Source organism: Nannizzia gypsea, genomic scaffold, assembly GCF_000150975.2.
Source record: "Nannizzia gypsea CBS 118893 supercont1.5 genomic scaffold, whole genome shotgun sequence".
Classification (NCBI taxonomy): domain Eukaryota; kingdom Fungi; phylum Ascomycota; class Eurotiomycetes; order Onygenales; family Arthrodermataceae; genus Nannizzia; species Nannizzia gypsea.
The window spans coordinates 348,869-371,712 of record NW_003345197.1 but is presented as its reverse complement, the minus strand read 5'-3'; the positions used below and the strand labels follow the sequence as shown (position 1 = coordinate 371,712).

At 47.3% G+C, this 22,844-nt stretch overlaps 10 protein-coding genes across 10 annotated transcripts; 4 read left to right on the top strand and 6 right to left on the bottom strand.

Annotated features, from left to right (window-relative positions):
* Nucleotides 1–61: 61 nt before the first annotated feature.
* On the top strand, nucleotides 62–796 carry MGYG_05986 (phosphoribosylglycinamide formyltransferase; the record flags this gene model as incomplete). Its single annotated transcript, XM_003171394.1, has 2 exons — nucleotides 62–472; nucleotides 554–796. 2 exons carry the CDS (start codon nucleotides 62–64, stop codon nucleotides 794–796), a joined length of 654 nt encoding a protein of 217 aa, XP_003171442.1.
* Nucleotides 797–2,396: 1,600 nt separating this feature from the next.
* MGYG_05985 (hypothetical protein) lies at nucleotides 2,397–4,897 on the bottom strand (the record flags this gene model as incomplete). The annotated part of the gene is made up of 3 exons (XM_003171393.1): nucleotides 2,397–4,088; nucleotides 4,141–4,201; nucleotides 4,305–4,897. 3 exons carry the CDS (start codon nucleotides 4,895–4,897, stop codon nucleotides 2,397–2,399), a joined length of 2,346 nt encoding a protein of 781 aa, XP_003171441.1.
* A 424-nt stretch (nucleotides 4,898–5,321) lies between these two features.
* On the top strand, nucleotides 5,322–6,564 carry MGYG_05984 (hypothetical protein; the record flags this gene model as incomplete). Its single annotated transcript, XM_003171392.1, has 3 exons — nucleotides 5,322–5,378; nucleotides 5,573–6,065; nucleotides 6,137–6,564. 3 exons carry the CDS (start codon nucleotides 5,322–5,324, stop codon nucleotides 6,562–6,564), a joined length of 978 nt encoding a protein of 325 aa, XP_003171440.1.
* A 552-nt stretch (nucleotides 6,565–7,116) lies between these two features.
* On the top strand, nucleotides 7,117–8,586 carry MGYG_05983 (cell division control protein 16; the record flags this gene model as incomplete). The annotated part of the gene is made up of 3 exons (XM_003171391.1): nucleotides 7,117–7,590; nucleotides 7,655–8,403; nucleotides 8,463–8,586. 3 exons carry the CDS (start codon nucleotides 7,117–7,119, stop codon nucleotides 8,584–8,586), a joined length of 1,347 nt encoding a protein of 448 aa, XP_003171439.1.
* Nucleotides 8,587–8,828: 242 nt separating this feature from the next.
* On the bottom strand, nucleotides 8,829–10,946 carry MGYG_05982 (hypothetical protein; the record flags this gene model as incomplete). The annotated part of the gene is made up of 1 exon (XM_003171390.1): nucleotides 8,829–10,946. One exon carries the CDS (start codon nucleotides 10,944–10,946, stop codon nucleotides 8,829–8,831), a length of 2,118 nt encoding a protein of 705 aa, XP_003171438.1.
* Nucleotides 10,947–11,774: 828 nt separating this feature from the next.
* Nucleotides 11,775–12,161, top strand: MGYG_05981 (hypothetical protein; the record flags this gene model as incomplete). Its single annotated transcript, XM_003171389.1, has 1 exon — nucleotides 11,775–12,161. The coding sequence occupies one exon, from the start codon at nucleotides 11,775–11,777 to the stop codon at nucleotides 12,159–12,161; it is 387 nt and encodes a 128-aa protein (XP_003171437.1).
* A 290-nt stretch (nucleotides 12,162–12,451) lies between these two features.
* MGYG_09106 (hypothetical protein) lies at nucleotides 12,452–14,182 on the bottom strand (the record flags this gene model as incomplete). The annotated part of the gene is made up of 1 exon (XM_003171388.1): nucleotides 12,452–14,182. One exon carries the CDS (start codon nucleotides 14,180–14,182, stop codon nucleotides 12,452–12,454), a length of 1,731 nt encoding a protein of 576 aa, XP_003171436.1.
* A 669-nt stretch (nucleotides 14,183–14,851) lies between these two features.
* Nucleotides 14,852–18,491, bottom strand: MGYG_09105 (hypothetical protein; the record flags this gene model as incomplete). The annotated part of the gene is made up of 5 exons (XM_003171387.1): nucleotides 14,852–14,860; nucleotides 14,927–15,046; nucleotides 15,232–15,509; nucleotides 15,569–18,255; nucleotides 18,334–18,491. 5 exons carry the CDS (start codon nucleotides 18,489–18,491, stop codon nucleotides 14,852–14,854), a joined length of 3,252 nt encoding a protein of 1,083 aa, XP_003171435.1.
* Nucleotides 18,492–19,356: 865 nt separating this feature from the next.
* MGYG_05979 (hypothetical protein) lies at nucleotides 19,357–21,014 on the bottom strand (the record flags this gene model as incomplete). Its single annotated transcript, XM_003171386.1, has 2 exons — nucleotides 19,357–20,826; nucleotides 20,943–21,014. The coding sequence occupies 2 exons, from the start codon at nucleotides 21,012–21,014 to the stop codon at nucleotides 19,357–19,359; spliced, it is 1,542 nt and encodes a 513-aa protein (XP_003171434.1).
* Nucleotides 21,015–21,554: 540 nt separating this feature from the next.
* Nucleotides 21,555–22,346, bottom strand: MGYG_05978 (6-phosphogluconolactonase; the record flags this gene model as incomplete). The annotated part of the gene is made up of 1 exon (XM_003171385.1): nucleotides 21,555–22,346. The coding sequence occupies one exon, from the start codon at nucleotides 22,344–22,346 to the stop codon at nucleotides 21,555–21,557; it is 792 nt and encodes a 263-aa protein (XP_003171433.1).
* Between the last annotated feature and the right edge of the window lie 498 nt (nucleotides 22,347–22,844).

Sequence of the window (22,844 nt, the reverse complement as noted above, 5' to 3'; positions counted from 1 at the left end):
AAGGGACAGAAAAAACAGCTCCTCTACGACGCAACTTGTAAAAAAGACCGTTGAAGACAGAATGGCTTCTCCTACGCGCCTCACAGTTCTCATCTCCGGGAGCGGCACCAACCTCCAAGCCGTGATCGATGCAATTGACGCGCAGACTCTCCCCGCTACAGTCGTGCGTGTACTGTCGAACCGAAAAGACGCCTATGGCCTCGAGCGGGCAAAGAAAGCTGGTATACCTACCGTATACCATAACTTACTAACATACAAGAAGAAACACCCAAACACCGAAGAAGGCGTAAAGAAGGCTCGGGAGGAATACGACACCGAGTTGGCACGGATAGTACTGGACGATAAACCTGATCTTGTCGTCTGTCTAGGGTTCATGTATGTGCTGTCAAAGAAGTTCCTGGACCCAATGGCGAAGGCTGGCTTGGATACTATAAATCTACATCCCGCACTACCGGGTGCATTCAATGGAACTGTAAGTTGGGAAGCTACCCTTCTGATCTTTTGGCATGACTGCTCTACTATGGTTGCTTGATATTCTAATTCCAGATGGTAGCATGCAATTGAACGCGCCCAGCAAGCTTGGTTAGACGGCAAAATTGATAAGACAGGAGTCATGATACATAAGGTCATCGCCGAGGTTGATATGGGCGAGCCAATCTTAATACGCGAGATTCCATTCATAAAGGGTGTGGATGAAGATCTGGAGGCACTCGAGAAGAGAATACACAAAATTGAATGGGAAGTGGTGATAGAAGGAATAAACATTATGATAAAAAGGATGGAGGGGAAGGAGTAGTCAAAAAGAATGGTCCAGATGACTAGCTTAAGCGTCAACGTGGCATGCATCTGCACAGTTGATACGCTGAATTGGATGGTCAACTGTTGATAGTCGATGGGACCTTACTATGTTCTGGTACAGAGCACTTCCCATAAGCTCTGGAGCCAATTCGGTATTATGAACTACCTGGCTAACAGCAGGCCTCAGACCTCCTGTGCACTCTGTACATTCCGCTGTTGCCTGTTTCCTCTTTCACGTGGTGGCTACAGTTAACCCTTGATCCTTAACACTTCACCTTATGTCACCTCGATATTCCGCGAAAGACACTCGGCTTAATTCTGCGAAGCCTTAATTGGACACGGATTGAACAGTCAAGGTACAAGAAAAGGGGTGGCGTTTGCGTTTCCCTTTTGCTAAAAAAAAAAAAAAAAAAAAAAAAAAAAAAGCGAGAGTTGCCACATGTTAAATTGCTTGATTGAAGTTAATTGGGACCCTGATAATACCAGGAAAAGATATCCCGGGAATACCAAAGGAAATAAGAGAAACAAAATGGAATGAGACAGGAGAGAAGGGTTTGATCCTAATACCCTGGTATTTCCTATCTGTTCGCCTTCGGCAATATAACTAGATCATCAAGCTTAACCCCTGGCCGGTTAATGATAGCTAGAGAGGACAACCTGACTGCAGCCACCCGGTTTACTTGCCAAGTGTTTCGGCTATATTTCGGCGATATAGTCAAGACACAATACCGAGAAAATCCTGAACAATAGAACTTGATTCTATCCCGCTATGGCTACATGGTCCTGAGTGTGGCGTTCCTGTGGCAGTGCTATCTATCAGACCCCTGGAGCATTGACGTGACCAAGAGCAGCAACCGAATTGGGCGAGCGTGATGCCGATTAATGAAAGAGCGGTAAGGCCGCAAGAGCAATAGCCGGGCTGATATGTTGCATCACGGTATGGTAGATTGAGTTTTATAAGGTTGAAGTATACACAAAATGTGACGGCGTGTTGACCTTATCCAATAGCTGTTGAGTAACCTAGATTATCTCCCCGTATTTAGGTCGCATCGATTGGGTCTGTAGCTTTGCCACGAGAGGTCTCGTATCTATCAATTCCCGGGGAAGTTATAGTTAAAAATTGCCCTCTAGATCGTTTGCATCTCGATCTCATGCTCGGCTTTAGAGTTGGCTCTAACAACCACCAAGGTGAGATTGGTATGTGGCTGGCTATACCTGCCTTAACGGCGACAATCTAGGCTATTAGGAAACTAGGTAGTTAATAGACTACAGCGTTTTACGTGTCTGTCGATCGCATGGGACTGGTTGGAAGTAAGCATTGACATTGCCATTATCAACTACTTTGGTGCTAGTTAGGATCAAGCAAACCTGCTTCTATAATATGTATGTTGCCGTTGATATACAAATGTGGACCATCACTCAAAAATAACAAAATGCATCGTAGTTTCCCTATGAATACATAGCGGTATGGGTAATCAAAACTGGGGTGTTATGGAACGATAAGAATTTAGAGGGAATTGATACTTCAAAATTGAGAAATTATGTGCTTAATAAATCTCGGAGTAAAAAAAAACTATTCATTAAACATAACTCTCTTTTCAGCTTCGTCGAACTCCTTTTTTGGTTCCAACTGAAGTATGGCTCACGGCCACTCCGACTAGGCTGTGAGATGTAGTATCATCAAAGGGGGAGGAAAGTGGGCTAGCTACTTCCCTTTCTTTATCACGCTTAATGCGATAGTAAGCTAGTCTTGCAAACCGGCTGAGCTGAGCCCAGAAATGTCGACCAGCTTCATGGACGGATATTCGATCAAGTAAATCAACGGTAGCATTGCGAGCAACTGAGTCGTTATGAAAGAGGCCCATAGAGAGGTAAAAGAGCCCAGCCTGTGTTTCGGGAATAACTGAAAGAAGTTGGCAGATAGAGTTGTAATCTTTGATGGATTTTGAGAATGCGACATATACTGCCTTAGCATCGACATCGCTGAGCTTGAGTGTCCGCAGCCGATCATGGTGATGTTGGACGTCTAGTCCCTTCAATGGCTTTCCAACAAGGTGCATTGTTGCAGTATCTTGAATAAAATAGTAATATGACCGGGTATTCCTCCATCCCTCAATTCGTGGTACCCAAGCAGCGAGTTCACGTTGCTTGGTGGCTTCATCGACCCAAACGTACCCGTGTCCGCGTAGAGTTGATTCTCCTGAGCGCTCACGCATTGGAGATGAATCTGGTGGAGGTTCATCAGGGCCCACGATATCAAGGGCAGTTGCCCCGTAGACTATCTCTTCAAAGGCGGCCGAAATCCGGGTGAATTTGTTGATATAGGCACGCCATTTGGCTCGAATAACACCTTCACTGTGTCTTGAAGCAATGCTTTTAAGTATATCATCCATAAACTGCACATCACCAGTAAGGTCTGGAGGGGTAGATGAGCTGCCGAGTATAGATGAGGAGGAATTTTGGTTCTGCGGTTGGAAATACTGCATCCCTTCTGTCACTGGGGCTGCCTCGACGCGATTGCTAATCTTCATCCGTCCGCTAGGGAGGTCACAAAGAAGATCCCACCATTCATGATGATTAGCAAATGTCGGGTTTGTGACACCGGCTACGAAGCCGGGTACTTTGATAAGCTCATCAATCTTAGTCAAGTCCGTGTAGGGAAATGCGTGGCGAGTGAAACCCCGTAGTGTTCCTCCTGAAGCAAGAGCACATGTTGCAAGCACAGCTTCAGCAACTTCCCCAGACGGCCGATTATGCCCTAGGAATATAACCCGTTTCTGAGTAAGTAGAGCATTCACCAGCACAATAATGGGATGTGTGAAAGGTCCGCTGCTAGTTAGATGAGGGTGTAGAGTAAATGGTTGTGGGGAGGTTGCATGGGGACCGGCAAATGTCTGTATCAGTTTGACCAAGGAAAAGTCGCCCACTGTTTCTGGGGAGATTGCTGTAGGAACCTTGACTGGAATTGCAATATCGTTGTAGACGATTTTAGATTCAAACTCATGGGTATCGCGAGGTACAGTATATCGAGGTGGAGGCCCGGCCTTCTGGGGATCAATGCCTTGACGCTCTAGTTCTGATTTTTCATCTGCAAGTCTCTGTTTAATCATCCGTTCGAACTTTTCCACAAAGAGATCTTTTGTCTCAGTTGACTGAAGTATGTGACGTTCAAGGTATGAAAGACATGGCATTAGTGAAAGATCCATGGCATTAAGAGAATCATATAATTTGGCCAGAGTTTCCGGGAAGGGATGTTTAAAATAATCTTCCAAGGCAAGGAGAAGTAATGGCTATGGTACCCGTTAGTAGAGGTCAGATTGCAGCCAACTGCGGAGAACGAACTTTGTATATGTGCAGAAATGAGTGTCTTGTGCATATCGCCATTGCCTTGACCATTGCACCACTAGGTTTGTCAGTGTATCAACTCATGAGCAAAGGAAGAATGTGGTTGGAAATACCGTTTGACTGATGTGTCCTGTTTTGTATTCACAAGGTTTAGGACGTACATCAAGGGCGGTTCATCATCCATACCGGCGCTACCGGCGTCGTCTTCCTCCGGATAGGTGTGAGATAATTCATCTTGATTTTTCTCTTCGCCTTGTCCGTCATCTCCGTCCTTATCTTCTCCAGATTCAGGATCTTCTTCTGGTCCACCATTATCTTTATGCAAAAAGAAGATTGTCCAATCCTGGCTGCGAACATGTGTTTGATCAGGCAGCATAAGCTCTGCCAGCATACTCTCGTCACCACTGATTGCGCTAGGATACTGATGCTCCATGATAGGCCCCCGATCTACATCAAACGAGGCAACGAGGATGTACTCGACATGCGGTTCGGGAGAGTCAGCGGGGTACTGTGATTTGTACCTCCGCTTCTGGGCCTGAAAGCTGCCATAGGAATGTACAGATCGCCGCTGTGAGGATTCTCCGGAGCTGCCAATTGATTTGTGACTGAGAGATGTCTGCGATCGGTTTTTCCTGGGTCCAATGGCCACGGACTGATGTGGGGATATAGACGACGGTGGGATGGAGGTGAAGGAGGTCCCTCGGTCGTGAGAAGAGCCGTTGGTAGAGGGTCGTCTGGCCAGAGAGTTCGCCATAATTAAATATCGAAGGTATAATCAGAGGATTAAAGGGGTTGGAACGAGAAATTGCATTCTACACCATAGCAAGATGGTTAATACCACGGCAGCCACCTTGGGCGCATAAGTCGACGTATTTCAACGTACCTCGCTATTGACGCAATGCGCTTATCGAATATTGCATATCAATCCATCAGAAGTTTGCGCAGACCAAGGTACCTTTAAGGACGCCCCAGGAACAGCCGTGTGTGCCTCTCTCTCCATGCGATGCGCCATGCAAGCAGAGGGTCCCTTTTCTTGGTTTCTCTTGTACTGGCGGCTATTCAGGTTGAGAACAGGGTTGGGATTGGCTGGCCTGGCGCCTTCACGTGTTGCGCTGATGACTAAGTCAAAAGGAACAACGTTTTTGCGTTCGGGAGAGGAAAATAATTTATCCTGCCCAATGTTTGTTGATTTCCGCTTTGGGCTTTCTGATAGCAACGACTTGGGCTTATCAGAGGTAAGATAACAACGAAGAAAGCGAACTGCAACGGGAATTGGGACGACTACGTATCAAATATTTACGGATTTCAGGCCGTGACAGTCTTATCATCTATTTGATTGCTTTAAATAAAGCAGAACGGAAAAATGGTATGATTAGTTAGTTGGTATTCGGTATACAAAGGACAGCAGTATGGACTGACAACGCTGCAGGGTACACCAAACACCACACCATATAAACCATCACCTCTCTCCTTTGGATCTCCTCGTTCCTCCCCTTTCCGGCGCCCATCGTTTGTCACCTCACCACCGCCTTCATCACCTGGACCAGTGACCCGACCAAATATACCTGGAAGTCCTAGTAGCAGGGGAACAACCCCCACACATTCCCCCAGCAAATTGAGCCATTTCCAAGCACTGGAAAGAGAGAGCGGAGATGTATTTACAAACGGCAGCAATGGGCTACGGCCCTCTCCTGGCCCTAGGTCACCGCAGCTTTCACCTACAAAAGGAGCTAATGTTCAAGATCGGTTTTCGGCTATGGGACGACCCAAAACACCTGAAAGGTCGCCAAAAAGCAATGATCTGCTGAGCAAGATACCTCCGGCGCAGCTGCGGGAGATGCGTGAGGCTTTCCAAGTACTTGATCGTGATAACGATGGCCAAGTAAACAGGGAAGATGTAGCGGATGCTTTGAACAATCTTGGTTAGTTGATCCCCTTTTCGGCGTTCGATGTGTCTTCGGCTTAATATTCTTGCTCATTTATTTATGGTTAGGCGAAGACTCCTCTTCTTTAGCAACAGGGGCATACTTTCCGCCAAATGGCCCTCGTTCAATCAACCTTCCGACATACTTAAATCAGATCGCAACCTATCTAGCGCCTCTCTCGTCTCCTCAAGAGCTTCTCAATGCCTTTGCGGCGTTTGACGAGGATGATAGTGGCCAGATTGACCTGGCAGAGCTTCGAGACGCTTTACTTCATACCAGTCCCGAAGGAGACGAGAGACCGCTGACAGAAAGTGAAATAAACGAAGTCATACAGGGGTTTACTAGCAGGCGCGCGTTTGGCCCCAAAGGGAAATCGCCCTCTCTTTCCGGGTCAAGAAGTCGAGCCGAGGTGTTCAGGTACGAGGAGTTTGTGGGAAGTTTGACGGGTGGCGCGGGGGATCCGAAGGCCGATAAGTCGAAGTCGAAGGAAAGCTAAGCATCATCTGCGGATTCCAATAACGTGATAGTGTCAATTTGCATTGGTAACTGGGTAGCGTCGCTTTTGGTGTTTTTAATTATGAATAATAATATATGTAGAATGAATAACCCACTGTTTCCTTGATGCACCTGAATCCCAGCCGGCCCGAAGGTGTTCATATTTGCACCTCTTCGCCCTATATAGCCCGTCGATTATTCGTTCTTTGCTGGCTTCTTTCCCCCTTGCTCTTAAAAGGGTCAGAATACCCTCTAAACTCTAAATAAGCTTGATATTGCCAAGAGCAGTATGCGCGCACGTGACGAAAATAAATTCATCCTTTGGACGAATCCGTAGAAAGTTGGCTGGATCGCCCGACGCGCTGGGCAAATTAATCGCGATGAGGCTGGTTTTCAGTTTTCAGAGCAGGGGTTAGAAAACCATGACTTGCACGCCAGCCCTCCGCATATCGCCCGGGTTATTGAAAGCCACTCACATTTACGCGCTCTAGGGACATTTTCTGGCGCCTAATATAGGGCCGTGGTACTCCCTCTGTTGATTCAGACAGCAAGCATGCCTCAACCATCCCAACCTCGTGCCCCCGCAGGATCAGGCGGACTGCAGCCACCTCAACCCACTAGAACATTACGCAGATTCCAATCACACCAGACCCTATCAACGCATTCAAGTAGCCCGGCCGTAGGCTCCCGACCTCCGATTTCCCGAAATACAACTGCCATTAACACTCGAGAGACATCAGCACAGCAAACACCCGACCAACAGGCAGCTGCCGCAACAACACCCGCACCAACTCATGGCCGTGGGAGATCAAATAGCGATGTTACTGGAGCCGCTCCTGGAGCTGCCCAGCCACGCAAGCGGCCCAGCGTTAATCGAAAATCGGGGTCAATTGGTTATCTCACCAGACGTTCCGGGCTTGAAAATCTCTTGAGAGAGGGCCCTCCGAATAACAATATTGCGATTGGACTTGAGGAGCTGCGGTACCTGATTTTATCCACGAGAGTCGATGCAGATAACGATGGGATGGTAAGAGGGTTTAATCATCCTGGGAGTATATAAGGTTTCTTGTGCTAACGTTTCATTGTTGGAGTCAACGCACCGTATATACATTTGGCTGGCACTTCTCGATATACCTCCTCTACCAACTGACGAATACCTCTCTCTTGTCCACCGGGGTCGGTCACCAGCATATACCAAGATCCGCAATGATACATTTCGAACCCTAGCCACTGACCCGCTATTTAAACGAAGGGTCACGGAAGCAAGTCTTATACGACTTCTCAACGCAGTAGCATGGAAGATACATGATTCTAAGGCCGCAGCTTCGTTGCGTCAGCTTTCTCCTTCACAACAGTCAAACTCGAGAAGAACATCATCGGTTTTCCTTTCCGATGTCCATGCCGCTGCAGCTGATGATCAGGGGGCGAATTTGTCGGATTCCGCTGCAATATATGTGCAGGGGATGAATGTTCTATGTGCACCGTTCCTCTATGCATCACGAAGCGAAGTGGAAGCGTACGCGCTATTTCACCACTTTATAACCCGTGAATGTCCTGGGTATGCTAAGAGTACGATGGACGGAGTCCACAAAGGCGTCAAGCTGGTGGATCGTTGCCTAGAAGTTGTTGAGCCAAAGCTAGCGAATCACTTATTCAGCAAGGGAATGCATGCCGAATTATACGCATTCCCATCCGTTCTTACACTGTGTGCTTGTACGCCGCCTCTTCCAGAGGTTTTGCATCTTTGGGATTTCCTGTTCGCCTATGGACCGCATTTGAATATATTGTGCATTGTTGCACAATTAATACGGATGAGGGATGTCATTTTGGCGAGTCAGAGGTAAATGGCTTATTCCCCTATACCACTCAATGCTGAGAACATTTACTAACTCTGCGTAGCCCAAATAAAATCCTCCGGTCATTTCCACCCATCGATGCAAAAGAAACAATCGCGCTGACGGTGTTAGTCGTACAAAAAATTCCTTCGGAGCTTTATGAAGAACTACTTTTGCATGCAAAGTAACTTTTTTCTTTTCCGTTTTTAAAGTTTATACCAGCATCAATGCATTTCCCTTTTCTATGGCTACATGTTACTTAGTGATGATGATGATAATGATAACGAACACTATTAAGAGGTATAAACCTATGGTCATCCCCTGTACCCCTTGCTTTGAAAGTGCAGGAAGAGTACAAAGATGGAGAGAGAAGGGCAATTGCAAAGTTTAAAGCCAAGGGTGTGCTAGGCGTTAACGCTGTCCCACAGATTTATTCCTCCAAGAGCGGAAAGCTGGACCAATCATGCACCCATTTTCTTCCATCTGGAGACCCTGGCCAGAACGGAAAGCTGGACCAATTATGCATCCATTGTCTTCCATCTGTAGGCCCTGGCCAGAGCGTTTGCCAGAGCGTTTGCCAGACCTTTCGATAAAACCGAGCTTTCACAGAATGAATACCCGGTCTAGTCACATCAAATATCACCTCAATTTTCCCCTCAGAAAACTTCCGCTCAAACCACTCAGCCTCTTTTGTAACCGCTTTATCGAAATCCCCATGCTCTTGGAGTTTCGTGCAAACCCAAGTTCCACCAAGCCATTTCGCGATATCCGCAAGATTATCATTAAATACTTCGCTTCCAAATTCGCCATGCCCCCGGGATTGAAGTTTGAGGTATTGCAGTGAAGGGAGTTTAGAAGGGTAGGCAAGACGGTTGGTAGTAGCTATCACCCGGAATACTGAAAGGGCGAGATTTCCGTCAATGGCAAGGTTTTTGAAAGTTTCACACATCTGATCCAAGGATACAAGTGCATTGTGACCAATGTATAGTTTATCGTCGCAGGCATCGGCTATTGAGCCGTGTGTGTAGTGGATAACATTGGAAAAATCAAACGTCAGTATGATATGCTTCAAGTATTTCAGCTCGCCCAAAGTCCGATATATATCCACTTCGTCTTTATTCCCATTAGTCCGGGGTATAAGAAGGCCAAGCATTCTGAGGTTCGGGCATCGTTTCTGAATCTCTCGCACCTCACTGTTGAAGGGGACAAATAAGCTCCCTCCCGCTGCGTGTTTGCGAGATGGAGTAAAATCCAGTCTAAGTAGGGTATCACCATGTTTTTCAAGAATAGCATTGAATGTCCGTTCAGCAACGGAGCCAGTCAGTTGCAATTCCTTGAGCGGAGGCATATTTCGTAGAAAACCAGCCATCTCTTCGTCAAGGATCATAGCATCTGCCACTGCGTGAGGATATAGCCTTAGGCTGACAGAGAGAAGGGACCTAAATTTTCCTTCCGCTGCCATTTGACCCAAAGTACGGATGATGTCAACACCGTCGTTGTTCGTTACCCGAAGGATATGCAGTTTGGAGAAGTCCGTATGGCAGCTCCATGCTCGGAGTGCAGAAGAGGCTAAGTCTTTAGTGTAATTGAAGGAAAGGCTCCGAAGATTCCCAGTTGGCTCGGAACTACCTTCCTCTCGAGGTTTATTGACAAAAAACCCGCGCCATGCCGGTTTCGGGCCCATTTGCGCAAAAAAAGTGACCGGTACTTCTATGGACACATATCTTAGATTTGGGGCCAACCCAGCTACCATTTGTAAAATTGCCTCGGCGTTAAAGGAAGCTCTTCCCTGAATATCGTAATTTGAAAGCAGTGGACATATGCTGTATAAGCATGGCGATGTCACAAGCGCGTACTCTTCAGGGCTAATATCTTGGGGGGAGTTGGGCAATTGAAAAAGGCTGTGGAGGGTGAATTGGCGCATGTGTAGGCGACTCTTTGGGTGATATAGGTGTAGTGCTTCCAGCATGCAGGGCGGAATTTGATCTGTGGAGGCGTAAATTAGGTCTTTAAGACCAGATAGGTTCTTGATAAACTTTACAAGGGGCCTCCAGGCAGCCTCTTGGGACTGTTTCTCTTCATCTGTCAAAGGTCGATCTCCACCATAGAGAATCACATCGGTGCAAACCTTCTTCTCGCCATATTCCCAGACCGAATCGTTGTCACAATGCCAATTAAGATCTGTTCCCCATTCGTCATCTTGCTGTTCTTCAGTTTCCGTACGGGGCGCAAACCTCCCGTATTCTAGGCGCATGCTTCCATTTATTCTCACGAGTTGTACGTAGTCGGCGTTCCCATGAGGCTTTAGGATGTGATTCCATATCGCCAGGTCATTGGCCAGTTTCTTTCTGGTTTCCAAGGTTATTTGAACGCGTCTTAGTCGTTGTCTCACTGCTGCAATGCTACACCGTCGGCTTGCTAAGGAGAAGGAATACAAGCTCTGCCGGCTTGGGTCACATTCCACAACGCGTTCACAGACTATGCATAGAATATCTAGAGGCATACTCTCAAGAGACAGCGAGCGGGTCATTTTTGGAGCTGCAGCCATAGAGGCAAGGTTAGTTATTGGTTGTCGCGTATGTGTAAAGTCAAAGGTCTCGGCGATACAGTTAGCTTTTATAGAGGTATTGCTAATAGTAAGTAGACTAACTGTGAATAGATTGTTAGGCTAGTAACATGGTTATTCACAGCCTTTCTTTCAAGCTGTCCTGTCTAGTGGATACGCGGTGAAGTGAACAAACCTGGCTTTGACACCTCTTTCAAAGTGAAGGAGCCTTCTTTGTGTGCAGGACAAGTAAATAAATAATATGTGGAGACTTAGCACGTCAACATAGCTGCGGTCGGCCTATTCCTCCGACCCTTGCAGGTTGGTGGCTGTTCTTCCAATCAACAGTCGAGTTAAGCTTATCTGAAGGAAAGCTTCATCCTTCTGTCTCCACAAGATAAGGTTTGCCTAACTATACAAAGAGATTGTCATCAAGCAGCTAGCTAAGGTAAGGCTTGAGTGAGCCCTGACATGTATATTAAACGATGGCTTGCCAGGGTCGGAGTAGTCAGTCCGCTTGATAGCTATGCGGCGGAGCTTACTCTTCATTTTGATATCCGGAATGCCGAGTCTCCTAGCTAGCAATAGTAGTTTAGTATGGTTACCTACCTCAGAGATGTTTATAAAAGGAGTGATTCAACCTCTTCATCTGGCGACTTTTCCTTCATCACTCTCTTCAGCTCAGCTTTACATCGATCAAAAAGCCCAATCCTAATATCCAAATACACAATACGTATGAGAATCCACATCATCTCTAAATCAAACTCCTTCACATACAGTTACCTAACTGCTGCTTAGAACGCTCAAAACCCACGACCAAATCGAAGCACAATGAAATTCACCACTACTACCATCTTGGCTACCATCTTGGCTCCCACTGCCTTTGCGAGCAATGTTAGCTGCGTCTACCAGCAGGGTACTAAGGGGGATCATATTGTTGGGCTTAAGGGTGCCGTTCAGGCATATGGCGGGCAATATCGTGTCTCTGGCAGGAGCGGCTCCACCTTTGCAACCTATGGAAGCGCAAAACTGACGCTACGCCGTACCGGTGATCACCCCTCGGTGAACAGCTATACCGACGCTGCCACTGTCGCCAATAAAATCCAAGAAATCATCGACTGTTGCTACAACCACGGATACACCGAGTGTGTTGGAAACGGTGACATCACGTCCTTTTCTGATGGCGGCCCTATCAACGTGAACGTTGCCCATAACTAGAATTGACATCGGGCGAAACCTAATTACCTGTGAGGGTGGAGGTGCGATGGGGAAGTGATAATGCAAAATGAAATTAGAGATAGCCAAGCCAATGATATCTAGTTCGTTCTATTGGAATCACTACTATACCGTAAAGTAGACCTATAGTGTTGACTTTGTTTCAAACAATATAAATGTGGTTATTGGGTATCATAAGAAAGGAATGATGCAGGTAGCAGTATTTCCGTACAAACAATAAGCTCAGACGGAGGATCAGTGGTGATCTGCTAGTCAGATTCAGGCCTATGCGCTTATGCTTGTGTAACCTCCCAGACACAGCGTTCACATAGGCAGGCACCTCCCAATGCTCCCATGGCCCATTCACGTCTTTCCTTGACCGGAAGGCTGATGTCGCAATAGTGATTTAGGATTTCTTCGCCCTTCGAAATACCTCCCATGCTAGACTTGGAGTCTGGTCCCCATTTAACTCTTGCCTCCTTGGTTCTAGCAGTAAATGTAATCTCACCACCCCATTCCCACCGCACATTTGGATCGCAGCTATGGTTGGCCAGACACCACAAGGGGTGTACCGCACAAACTTCAGGTCCCCCATCCCATGTAGATAGACGACCAGATGCAGTCCCACGGAACTTGGCGTATAGAGTATTTAGGACCCAGGTGTCGTACCGATCTAATGATTTGAACGGATCAATCCCCATCTCATCCAGGATACGCATAGGCTGGACGATGTTAAGCTGGAAAGAAAACGGTAGTGTAGCTGATGTAGGTCGCTTAGTGAAATTTGCATCCAAAAGATAGTCTTCTTTCTCATCCAAAGAGGAGAAATCACCCCAGATGTATTTGACTTCTGGGAGTTCAAGAGGATGGACATCTTGAGTGGCTGCCATTGCAATGGAACGCTCAAGCAATAGAAGGTATAGGTAATCTGCTTTGTCTTTTGGATCTGGGACATCTTTGCCAATAGACTCCAGCCCATCTTGACCGCACATTGCACCGTGATAGAGCTCCTGGGCTAGATCATGGCACTTTTGACTGCAGAATATAGTATCATGGCAATCCTCACAAGCCACGGGCGGCTCAGAGGAAGAGAGTTCCGGCAAGCGACCATTGCAAGCATCGCATATATCATCATGTAGTCGGTTTGTCGCCGTTAACATTGATGATTCGTGTAAAATTACCTCGCCTGGAGCAATGTCTTCCTTAGCAAATAAGCCAAGTTGGATGGAAACACTACCACCCTCCAAAGTGATATCTTCTCGTATGTTTCCATCCACAACACTGTCATGCAAAGACGGTAAAGCTGTTGTACGAACCTCACATTTTGGCGCTATCTGGGCCAGCCGTTCATTCAAGAACTGTACAACCTGTGGTTTGTTTCGGTCCGGTTCGTGGGTGTTCCATGGGTATAAGGATCGCCTGGCGTGGCCTTGAGCCGGAAGGGTTGTAGGATCAAAGTCAGATAAATCCTTGTTAGTAGAAATGGCGGCTTCTTTAATCTTGTTGAGTAGCGTCCGTAGCTCTGTGTTCTGCGATCTCCCGTTGATCCCTGCTATAGGTAAATTGGTAGCCTGCATACACATGTCGTAGGCGTCCCTTAAACAACCACACTGGGCAAGACATTTCACTAATAGCTCATAAACCTCGATGATATGTGCAGCATATTCCTTATCCGAAATTGGTTCGTACGTGGGGTTTTCCTCATCGTGGTAGTTTCCGTAATCCTCGCTATCTCCTCCACTGCCCACGAAAGCCTCGAGCGAGCTCAAATCCAAAAGAGCTTCCGGGCCAACACGTTTTAGAGCCGGATATTCGCTTGTGTCGGGATCAAGTACGGAATCGAATAAGGTCAGAGCACGGTAGGCGTCAGCAGCAGCTAAGTCGGGAAATCCAAGCGCTTGGTATGTTAAGCCGCGTTGGTAATATCGCATCGGGTTATATGGGTCAATATGAATCATCAAAGAGCATTCTCGCCGTCTCTTCAATAAATCTGGCTCACATATCTCTTTTTGCTGCAGAGACATTCTATATTCTTTTGACAGCACTTGTGGACTTCCTGGCGGGGTAAGGGATAGATATTGAGAGAAAAGAAGAACATGGACAATACCGGAGGCACAAAAGTACTCAACGACAATACCTAGCTATAGGATAGCACGATATATGGAAACCAACGGGGTCAGCTGTTTGAATTTTGCATGTCAACCTACGATGCCCGTCGCCCCAGAAAAATTCACGAGTATCACGTGACAATATTTGTTCGCAGGTACCTAGGTACTTAATTGAATATTGTAGGAGACAGGAATGCACCCGAGAGACTGTTAGATGACCACCTTCATCCTCTGCTGTTGCTCTCGGCATCATAACCTCTGCGGAGAAGGTATTAGTCCACGATAAGTATTGACATGAAAAGGGCAGCTTCTGAATAAGCGTCCTCAGTAGTAATTGGCTTAGTCTATATGACTGGGTGCCAGTATCACATCCTTCTTAGTATTCTTGATTATGCAACTAGCGCCAGTGCATACAAACGGTAAAAGTAAAGATACCCAACGCCGGTTCACTGCCTTTCCCTAATGTCGGAAAAGACTTCGAGGGCGGGGATAGGAAGAGACCTGCAAACAATATATTTCGTATTGCTAAACATAGCTAGGGAAGGGATAATTGGCAGCCGTATGGGGAGATGTTTGGATGTTTAATCACATAACCTATATATACAAATATTAGAAATTAGTGACTGTAAACTTGGTGCCGGCTGGGCTAGGTTGGCTTACAGAACAATTTTCATCCAGCACAATCTGGTGCTCGTCTCCTCCAACATGAGTACCGGCCAATCCAAGCCTAACATTATGTCTATCCCTTAGCGTTGCTGCTACACGGGCGAGCATGCTTCTCTAAATGTTTTGAAAAATCCGTAAATGAGTATCCGAGCTACTTTCAATATCAACGTATAGAGTACGAGCACATCCGGGATGGTAGCATCAAGTGGTACAATAGGCTTTCATTTTTAGAACAAGGCCGCCCACTCCGCAAATGATAGGCCTCTTCGAAGGATAGTCAAGGGTTGCAATAAACGTACCGTAAGAAAGGCCTCATTCATCCCCCCCTGGCGGTTCACGTCATTCTGGCTTAGAATCTGATAACTGTCATGCAGCCGTTTCCTACTCGCAAGTCCGGGGCCTCTCAAATTTATTTGGCCCAATACATTCTCGACACCAACAGTCAGATCAGATTGAGCATAAGGATTTGCAATGTTGATACCATTGCTGGCATCGTTTTGTGCTCGATTGTCAGGCGAGAATATTTTTATGGTCGAGTCAATTCCTGACACAGCAAGGATAGGTTCGTATGGATGACCTAGTTGTTCCTTAATTAGTATAGGTAGCATGCTTCCCCTCACCGGATTTCTCCCGTACCTTGGACTACATTGACCACATCACTATCCCCATTAAGAATGTTGAGTAGATCTGATGTTTTTCGATCCCATATGAAGACATTTCCATCATCGCTTCCACTGACAACGTATTCGTCATTCAAACCAAAGTAGTTGACGTCTTTAACAGTCTTCACATTGCAATGTCCTCGGTAAACGTTTAGATGAGAAGAGCAGGGTACATGTGACTCTACCGAGTTGCGCCACGTTGACGATAACTGGGTGGATATTCCAAATTCATCTTCATCATCATCCCTTAACCTCTCATTTTCAGAATCATAGTCACTGTTATCGCTCTCGCTATACGAATCGTCGCTGTCCTCTTCCTCATCTTCTTCAGAAGAGCTTTCAATATCATGGTCCTCGTTGACATCATCCTCAAGGATGGCTTCTCTATGTGAGTGCTGACTGTGGTGGCGTGAGTGCCTATTCAGAACGCGAAGTTCAGATATTTCCTGTTCTTCCTCGTTGGGATTGATGTCCTCCTGTAGTCTTTCTCTTTCGTCGTCTTCATCGTCATCCTCTTCAAGCGTGGCTCGAAGGCCACCGAAGGCTCGATTGACAAATTCAAAGTTGACACCTTCACCAACATCCATTAAGATACCTCTCCCTACCTTCAAACCCCAGAATCGAATAGCAGCACGGTGATCTAGGGCAGATAAGTTAGAATGCTCCCTTGGGATTTCTTCCCCGTCAGTTGTTGACATGGCTGCGCCAGAAAGGTCTTCCAAAGGTAGCTTGATTGCCTGAGTAAAAGCATTCACTGCATGAGGTTGAGAAGAAAATATCACTCGAGATTCGTCAACTTCAAATCTCGAGGTATCAACATTCACAATTGGATTGTTCCCAGCCAATCCCTTCAAGTATGGTATCAGAATGGTATCGATGGCCTCGTCTGTTGCAGATTGCGGAATGGGGAATCTAGCAGCATTGCGACGTTCGGCAGGTCTCTCTTTAAAACCTTCTAGTAAAGCTGGTCTCCCTCCTTCAAGCCATAGTACAATTGCCTTCAAGAAATCGTACCCAAATTGACTGCTATGGTCAATAATGCCGTTCTCAGTAGGAGCCGGTTCAATCTGACGGAAAAATTGAAGCTGTGGGCTGTTACCACCCGATGCCGTTTGTATTCTACCGCCAAGAGCTCTGGCTAAGGTACCGGAAGCCTGAATAAACCGACGAGATGACTCCCTATTGCTGCGCAAAGCCTGTTGAAAAACGACATCGCCATGGGTAGGATTTAAGGGGTATCCCCAATTTCTTATCACATTGTCCATTTCAGGCAAATAGGTTGCTGCAAGCCCAAGAACGGCGGTAAACGAGAAAGTATACGGGGTAGGGTCAGCCGTCGACTGTCCTTCGGCAGCCTCACGAGTGGAAGCGTCAACCGAAAAGAGCAACTTTCGAACTTCTACCAACCCCTTGGCTATTCGAAGACTCAGCTTCTGGGCCTCGTTGAGGACAGATTCACGTGCCCTTTCAAGGACTTCCTGTGGGGTATCAGCCAGGCTTGTTCCTGGAAGTGAGTCGAAAGGGATATCTTCGAGCTCGCCGTTTTGGTAACGAACTCTAAAGGCTAGGTCTTCTGATTCGTTACTCTCAGGCCGGAGACGAGATTGATGGCGAGATCCACTGCTAGAAGAGCTGACGGAGCGGGCTTTTCCTCGCTTCCTTTTCCTATTTCTTGATTTCTTAGCTCTTTCAGTGCCGGTACCATTCAAATGTTCCTTGTCATCCCCTTCCTTATGATCCAATGCATCCTCGCTGCGGACCAAATCGAAGCTGTAAATGTGTTCTCCAGACCAGCTAACAATCATCTCATTTGGATTGGCATTGCTAATTTTGCAAGCTGTAATATGCCCGTTATCTCTTCTTCTCATCTTTTTCTGGCCTCCAGGAGCAAACCTTTTTACGCAACGTGTAGCCTTTCCCATTGCCTCGTTGTCATGCGAAGATTTTGGGGGAGTGTGGTTTCCTGGCTGACCACGTTCTGCCTGTAGTTCGCCCTCGCGGTCATCAAGGACGTTGGGGACGAGGTCGGATGCCTCCCAGCCTAGTTTCTTCATCTTCTTGTAGTATGAGCAGGAGATAGTGTTTAGGTCGAGGTTGTATCGCTTATAAGATATTAGGGGTGGCGGAACGTTGGAGTCGTCATGTCTCAAGCCTGGCCTAAAAGCCATAAAACCCTGGCCGCCACGGGGAGATGGATATGCAGACGACGGCTGGCGTAGGTCCCACTGTCTGACCTCTCCATCTTCGGAACAAGTGAGAAAATGATGAGGAGAATTCTCAGTAACAATTCGTTTAACTCGGTCTGCGTGTGACCGATACACTCGAGAATTCGTCGTATTCTCTGTCAGATAGCGCATACCACTGAAGAAACTACTAATCCTTCTTCGTCGAGCTGAGGGAATAGGAGGAGTCGTTGTGGCAGCAGATCTTCCTTGATGCTCGATATCAAAAACACGGACTTCCGAATCACCGGCACAGGATACCAAGGTCCCATCATTCGAATGTGGCATAAACTTCACAGAAAATATGTTTGCTGAATGACCCGTAACAATAGTTGTGTTGAGGAAAAATGACGCTTCTGTCGATTCTGGTTGATAGGAGAAGATGTTTAGATGCTTGTCATCCGATCCTGAAGCAAGGAGTTTCCCGGAGTTCGACCATCTATCATGGAAAATATTCGGTTAGCGCTTTGTTAATTGTCGTCGTATACATGGAGAGATTGAAACTGCACAAACATACGATAAGGCATTGACGCAACCGTTATGGCCGCCTAATACATTGACTATGTCCAAATCGTCGATCCACGCCTTATCACCGTAAAATCCACGGATACTGGTGTCCAGCGTATTATCACCTTGCTCCCTGAGCAGGATACGTTTATGCAGTGATAACTTCATTGTGGAATCGTTAGGGGGTCCCTTTCAGGCGTTCAATGCGTAATGAGGTGTATTGCAAACATCATCCAGCTTTTGTGCTCCCTAAGGCTTGTGCACACAAAAACTCGGAGACCAAGCTGTTTACCGTCACCCTGGAGTTTCTTTCTCATCCGGATAGAGAGTTGCAAATATGGGGTGGCGAGGGCTGTGGCACTGGAAATGGTCGAGCTGACGTCCGAATTGACCCGTATTCGAATATGAAGGGTTGTCGAGATATCTTCCTTCACTCCCTCTACTAGCAGAAGAGGTCTTCTTATACAGTCCCAAGCTTCGTTCTAGAGCCGTAGGAAGCTCCAAGCACCCATAAAGCAGCTTAGGGCAAGCTGTAACTGAGTCAAACAAGCCTGTCCCAGGCAGGTCGAAGTAGAACCGTAAGCGAAAGGAGAATTGAAACGCAGCGGAACGTCACCGAGACTTCACGTTTCTCCATACACTCGTTGCAGGCAGCCTTCGAACGACCTCTTCCGCCTCGTGTCCGCAAAGTCGGTCGTCTGAGATATCGTTCAGGATGGTTTGTCGTTTGTTCGTTTTTGCTCCCAAATTCGAAGGCTTCTTCTGACCCTGTCCTTCCACTTACTTAGTTACCCCACAAGCTCATGTCTGATTATATAATATCTTCATCACGTGCACAACCATGACCTCATCGTCTTGTGTTTATTACATAATTCAGAGCTATATCCAGTTTGTATCAAGTCAATAAGACGTGAGATCTTGTTCAATTCATTATTTATCAAAATATCATAGGCAACGGTAGCAGTAGCAGTAGCAGCTGCGTGGCAGTCATATCCATAACATCATAAGCTTGGCATATCTATTCATGGACGCATCATAACTCAATGGTACCTCCAACGCTCTCCAGCGCGCGCTCCATCCACAAGATTTCGAATTCCATAATCTCCATTTCAATATTGTGGATTATATCCAACTCCTCGATCATAGAGGATACTAGGGACTTATGCCCGGTAGCTGCCTTCAGGAGGGCGGAGTCAGAGTAATCTACTGGCCTGCCAAACTTGTCTGTATCAGCGGTCTTGGGTATATCCAGATCATCCAGGTTACCAGCCAATTGAGATAGTTGTACTAACAACGTCCCAATGTCATCTTTCCATTGCGGAGGTAAGGGCTCGATGAATTGGAGCTCCCCATCTTCGTCAATGTTCGACAGGAGCTTATCTCTGTTTACTTCGCCATTGTCTTTCAATTCCCGATTCTGCTTGAGTTTGGCAACGTGTTGGGTCCATTCTTCAAAGACTCCAACGACAGTATTATACTGACTGTCTTCTGATTCTGTAAGGTGAGTTACTTCCTGGATAACTCGTGATAGTATCCCCATCTGAATATTAAAGTCATGTCCACTACCCGAACTCCTTGATTTCTCTTCAAACTTCTTGACAGCTTGGAGATTCTGGTACTTATGTCTCTCCTGCTCCCGCCGGTAACTCGCCTTCACCGACTCATGCAGCTTCCTATAATGTCTCTCGGCATGAGCTTCCCATTTTGCCTTTGTCCGAAGCCCCTGTGAATGCAGGACATGAAGTTGTAGAAGCTCGGTTTGCAGCGCAAGTGTGTGTTCCGGCGACAGCTGGTCTTCGGGAGGCGTAGGTGAAGGCGAAGGGTTCTCAAGGACCGTCTCTGGTGAGTTGGCAATGGTTTTAGAGGGCTTCTTAAGGCCGAATCGCGCTTGATACGTCGGTGATGGCGTGCCTGCGAGCTTTGATCCTGGAGAGAAGTACGGCGAGCTTAACCTCCCGCTTGACTGCGGCCTCGATTTTACCGAGTCAAAATTAACTATTTGGCTTCGATGTCTCGCATGTGATGCGGGATTGACTAGTTTTGGTGCAGCTGGATGTAGCAGCGACGAAGAGCGCACTGATCTCGCCGGTGGTGCGGAGTTGGGAGGTTTGGCAAGTACTCGTTTGGGTTCCGGTTTTGTGGGCGACCTGGCTCTGGAGGAACTTGGACGTGATTTTGCGCTCTCAGGAAGTAACGGCGCAGTTCTTGTAGGTTTAATCGCTTCTAGGCGGCTCTCCCCTGGCTGTCTTGACCTTGCGCTTTGTACTGTTGATTGAGGCAGCTGTAGGCTCTGCGGTCTAGGAATTGTTCGCCTCTGAGGCAGAAAGCTCTTCTTCTCCGGTATGTCATTGCTGCTTCCAGTTTCGCTCCCGTTCCCATATGTAATCCCAAGCCCGCTACTGCTTTCGTATTGTAGTATCTCTGAGCTGGTGGTTAATCGTCTTGACACCGAGCTTCGACTGCCGAGTGGTAACTGTGATTGTTTTGTAGGTGAAAACAACGGCTATAACTCCGTAAACAAGTGTTTCAGTTAGCTTTCTTGGTCATCTTCACTCGAAAGGGGTTCATCTTTTCTTATGCCTGGGCTGTAGGCTTGCTTCGTAATGTCTTTGCGCATACCGTAGAATCTCCGTTGACCGCTTGTTTTTTCTGAGGCTCACGAACTGATAGCGATCGTGTTGGGATTGGCATGACGTTTCAGCGATTCTTCTCTTGTGTCGATGGATTGTAAAGGGCATAACAATGGCTGGAAGGAAGGAAGCAAGGAGTAATATGTTCTCGAACGGGGGTAATCCTCAGCAGTTGCTGGTATTGAAAGGTGGTTGGGGGATTTGGCGCATTTAGTCCCAAGTCCAACAAACAAGGAGACGGGAGGATAACTATTTAAACAAACGCCAAAACACCAGCAGTGAACATTACACAGAGATCATATTCTCACAATTACACACACGAGCCCAGGAAATTACGCGGGAAATGAATATGACATATATATATATCCCTGGCAACTTATGTTACCTGTTATCTACGAAGCCAAACTGGGAAATGAAAAGGAGAGACAGTAATTAGTTGATGATGCCTTAGCTACCTATTACTTCCTGTGGGCTGATAGCTGTTCTAACGAATATCCATTATCATACCGATGAGTTCCCATGCCTTTTAATAGTCCTGTCCGAATGTATCTGCCCAACAGTTCTGCCTCTTTTAACGGTCGTTTATCATAACACACCGCAGCTAGAGATTCTCGCGCTTGGGGAACTTGACACTTTGAGAAGCGGCCGAGTCGGTGAACCAGCTAACCTTCTCACCGCCGGCAGCATTGACCATCGCACAGGGGAGCGATTTGCCTTCGCTTTGATCAAATATCTGGGACAGTATACCCTGCTTGCCGCCGCCTGTTGCGACAAAGGCGATCCTCAATCCGTGAGTGACCACAGGCAAGGTCAGTGTGATTCTCTTGGGCGGCGGTTTCGGCGAGTCTTCTATGGGGGCGACCCATGAGTCCTTCTCCAGCAGCAGTTCATGCCCCGGAAAGAGGCTGCAGGTGTGGCCGTCCGGCCCGCACCCAAGCAGAATAAGGTCGAAAACAGGCGTTTTCACACTATCCTTGGCGGCGAACGAGCGTCTCAGCTCATCTTGATACAGATCAGCCACCTCCTGGATATCGTCATTTAATTCAATGGGGTGAACCGTCGGCTGGCCAAGCTGGTCTGTTGGTATCTTGTCGAGCAGCTCCGTTTTCAACAGGCCATAATTACTATCTGGGTGGTCCAGAGGCACGACCCGCTCGTCTGCGAAGAAAATATCCCATGATGCAAACTTGGGCGTGTCCTCGTGCGTACCGTCGCCGGGAGCAAGCAGAGAGCTCGCCAGAACTGCTGGAAGAGACCCGCCTGAAACGGCGACGCGGAAGGTCGAGTGTCTTGCTATCGCGGCATTCTGTGACTGGAGCACGTACTTTCTGAGCTGTTTCTTGAGGTCACCCGCTTCGGGGAGCGAGTAGAGGCTGGGGGAACCGGTCGCCATGGCGCTGAGTGTAGTAACAAGCTGGCCGTCCGTTGTCTTCTGCTATCGCATCGTCAGCTTCAGCCTGTTTACTCTTTTTCTGCTCTTTCTTGTTTATATAGAAAGAGAGGGAAATAGCGGGGGCTCTCGACTGATCACGTGGCTCTTTATCAACGAAGCCGCCAAAAGCGACTGACGGAGACGTCAAGACGTCAGACGCCCAAAGATGCAAGCAAAGACAGCACAAGGACGTGGACGAAAAGGAGATGAGACGGGAAGAGGTGAAGGAGGGAGGGCTGATGGCCGCCGATGCCTCTCCCAGCAGCAGTACGCGTCTACACGGCATTGTCTGCTACGATTACGGGTGTCGGCCAGGAACGAGGAGCAGATGTTGGATGCATACCTACGGAACACCAAGGGCTGGATAGCAGGGTGTGTTGGTAGCTGCGTATGGCGTTGGCCAACATGGTGTGCGTACCAGCCAGAATGCCGACCCATGAAAGATACAGAGGCCATAGA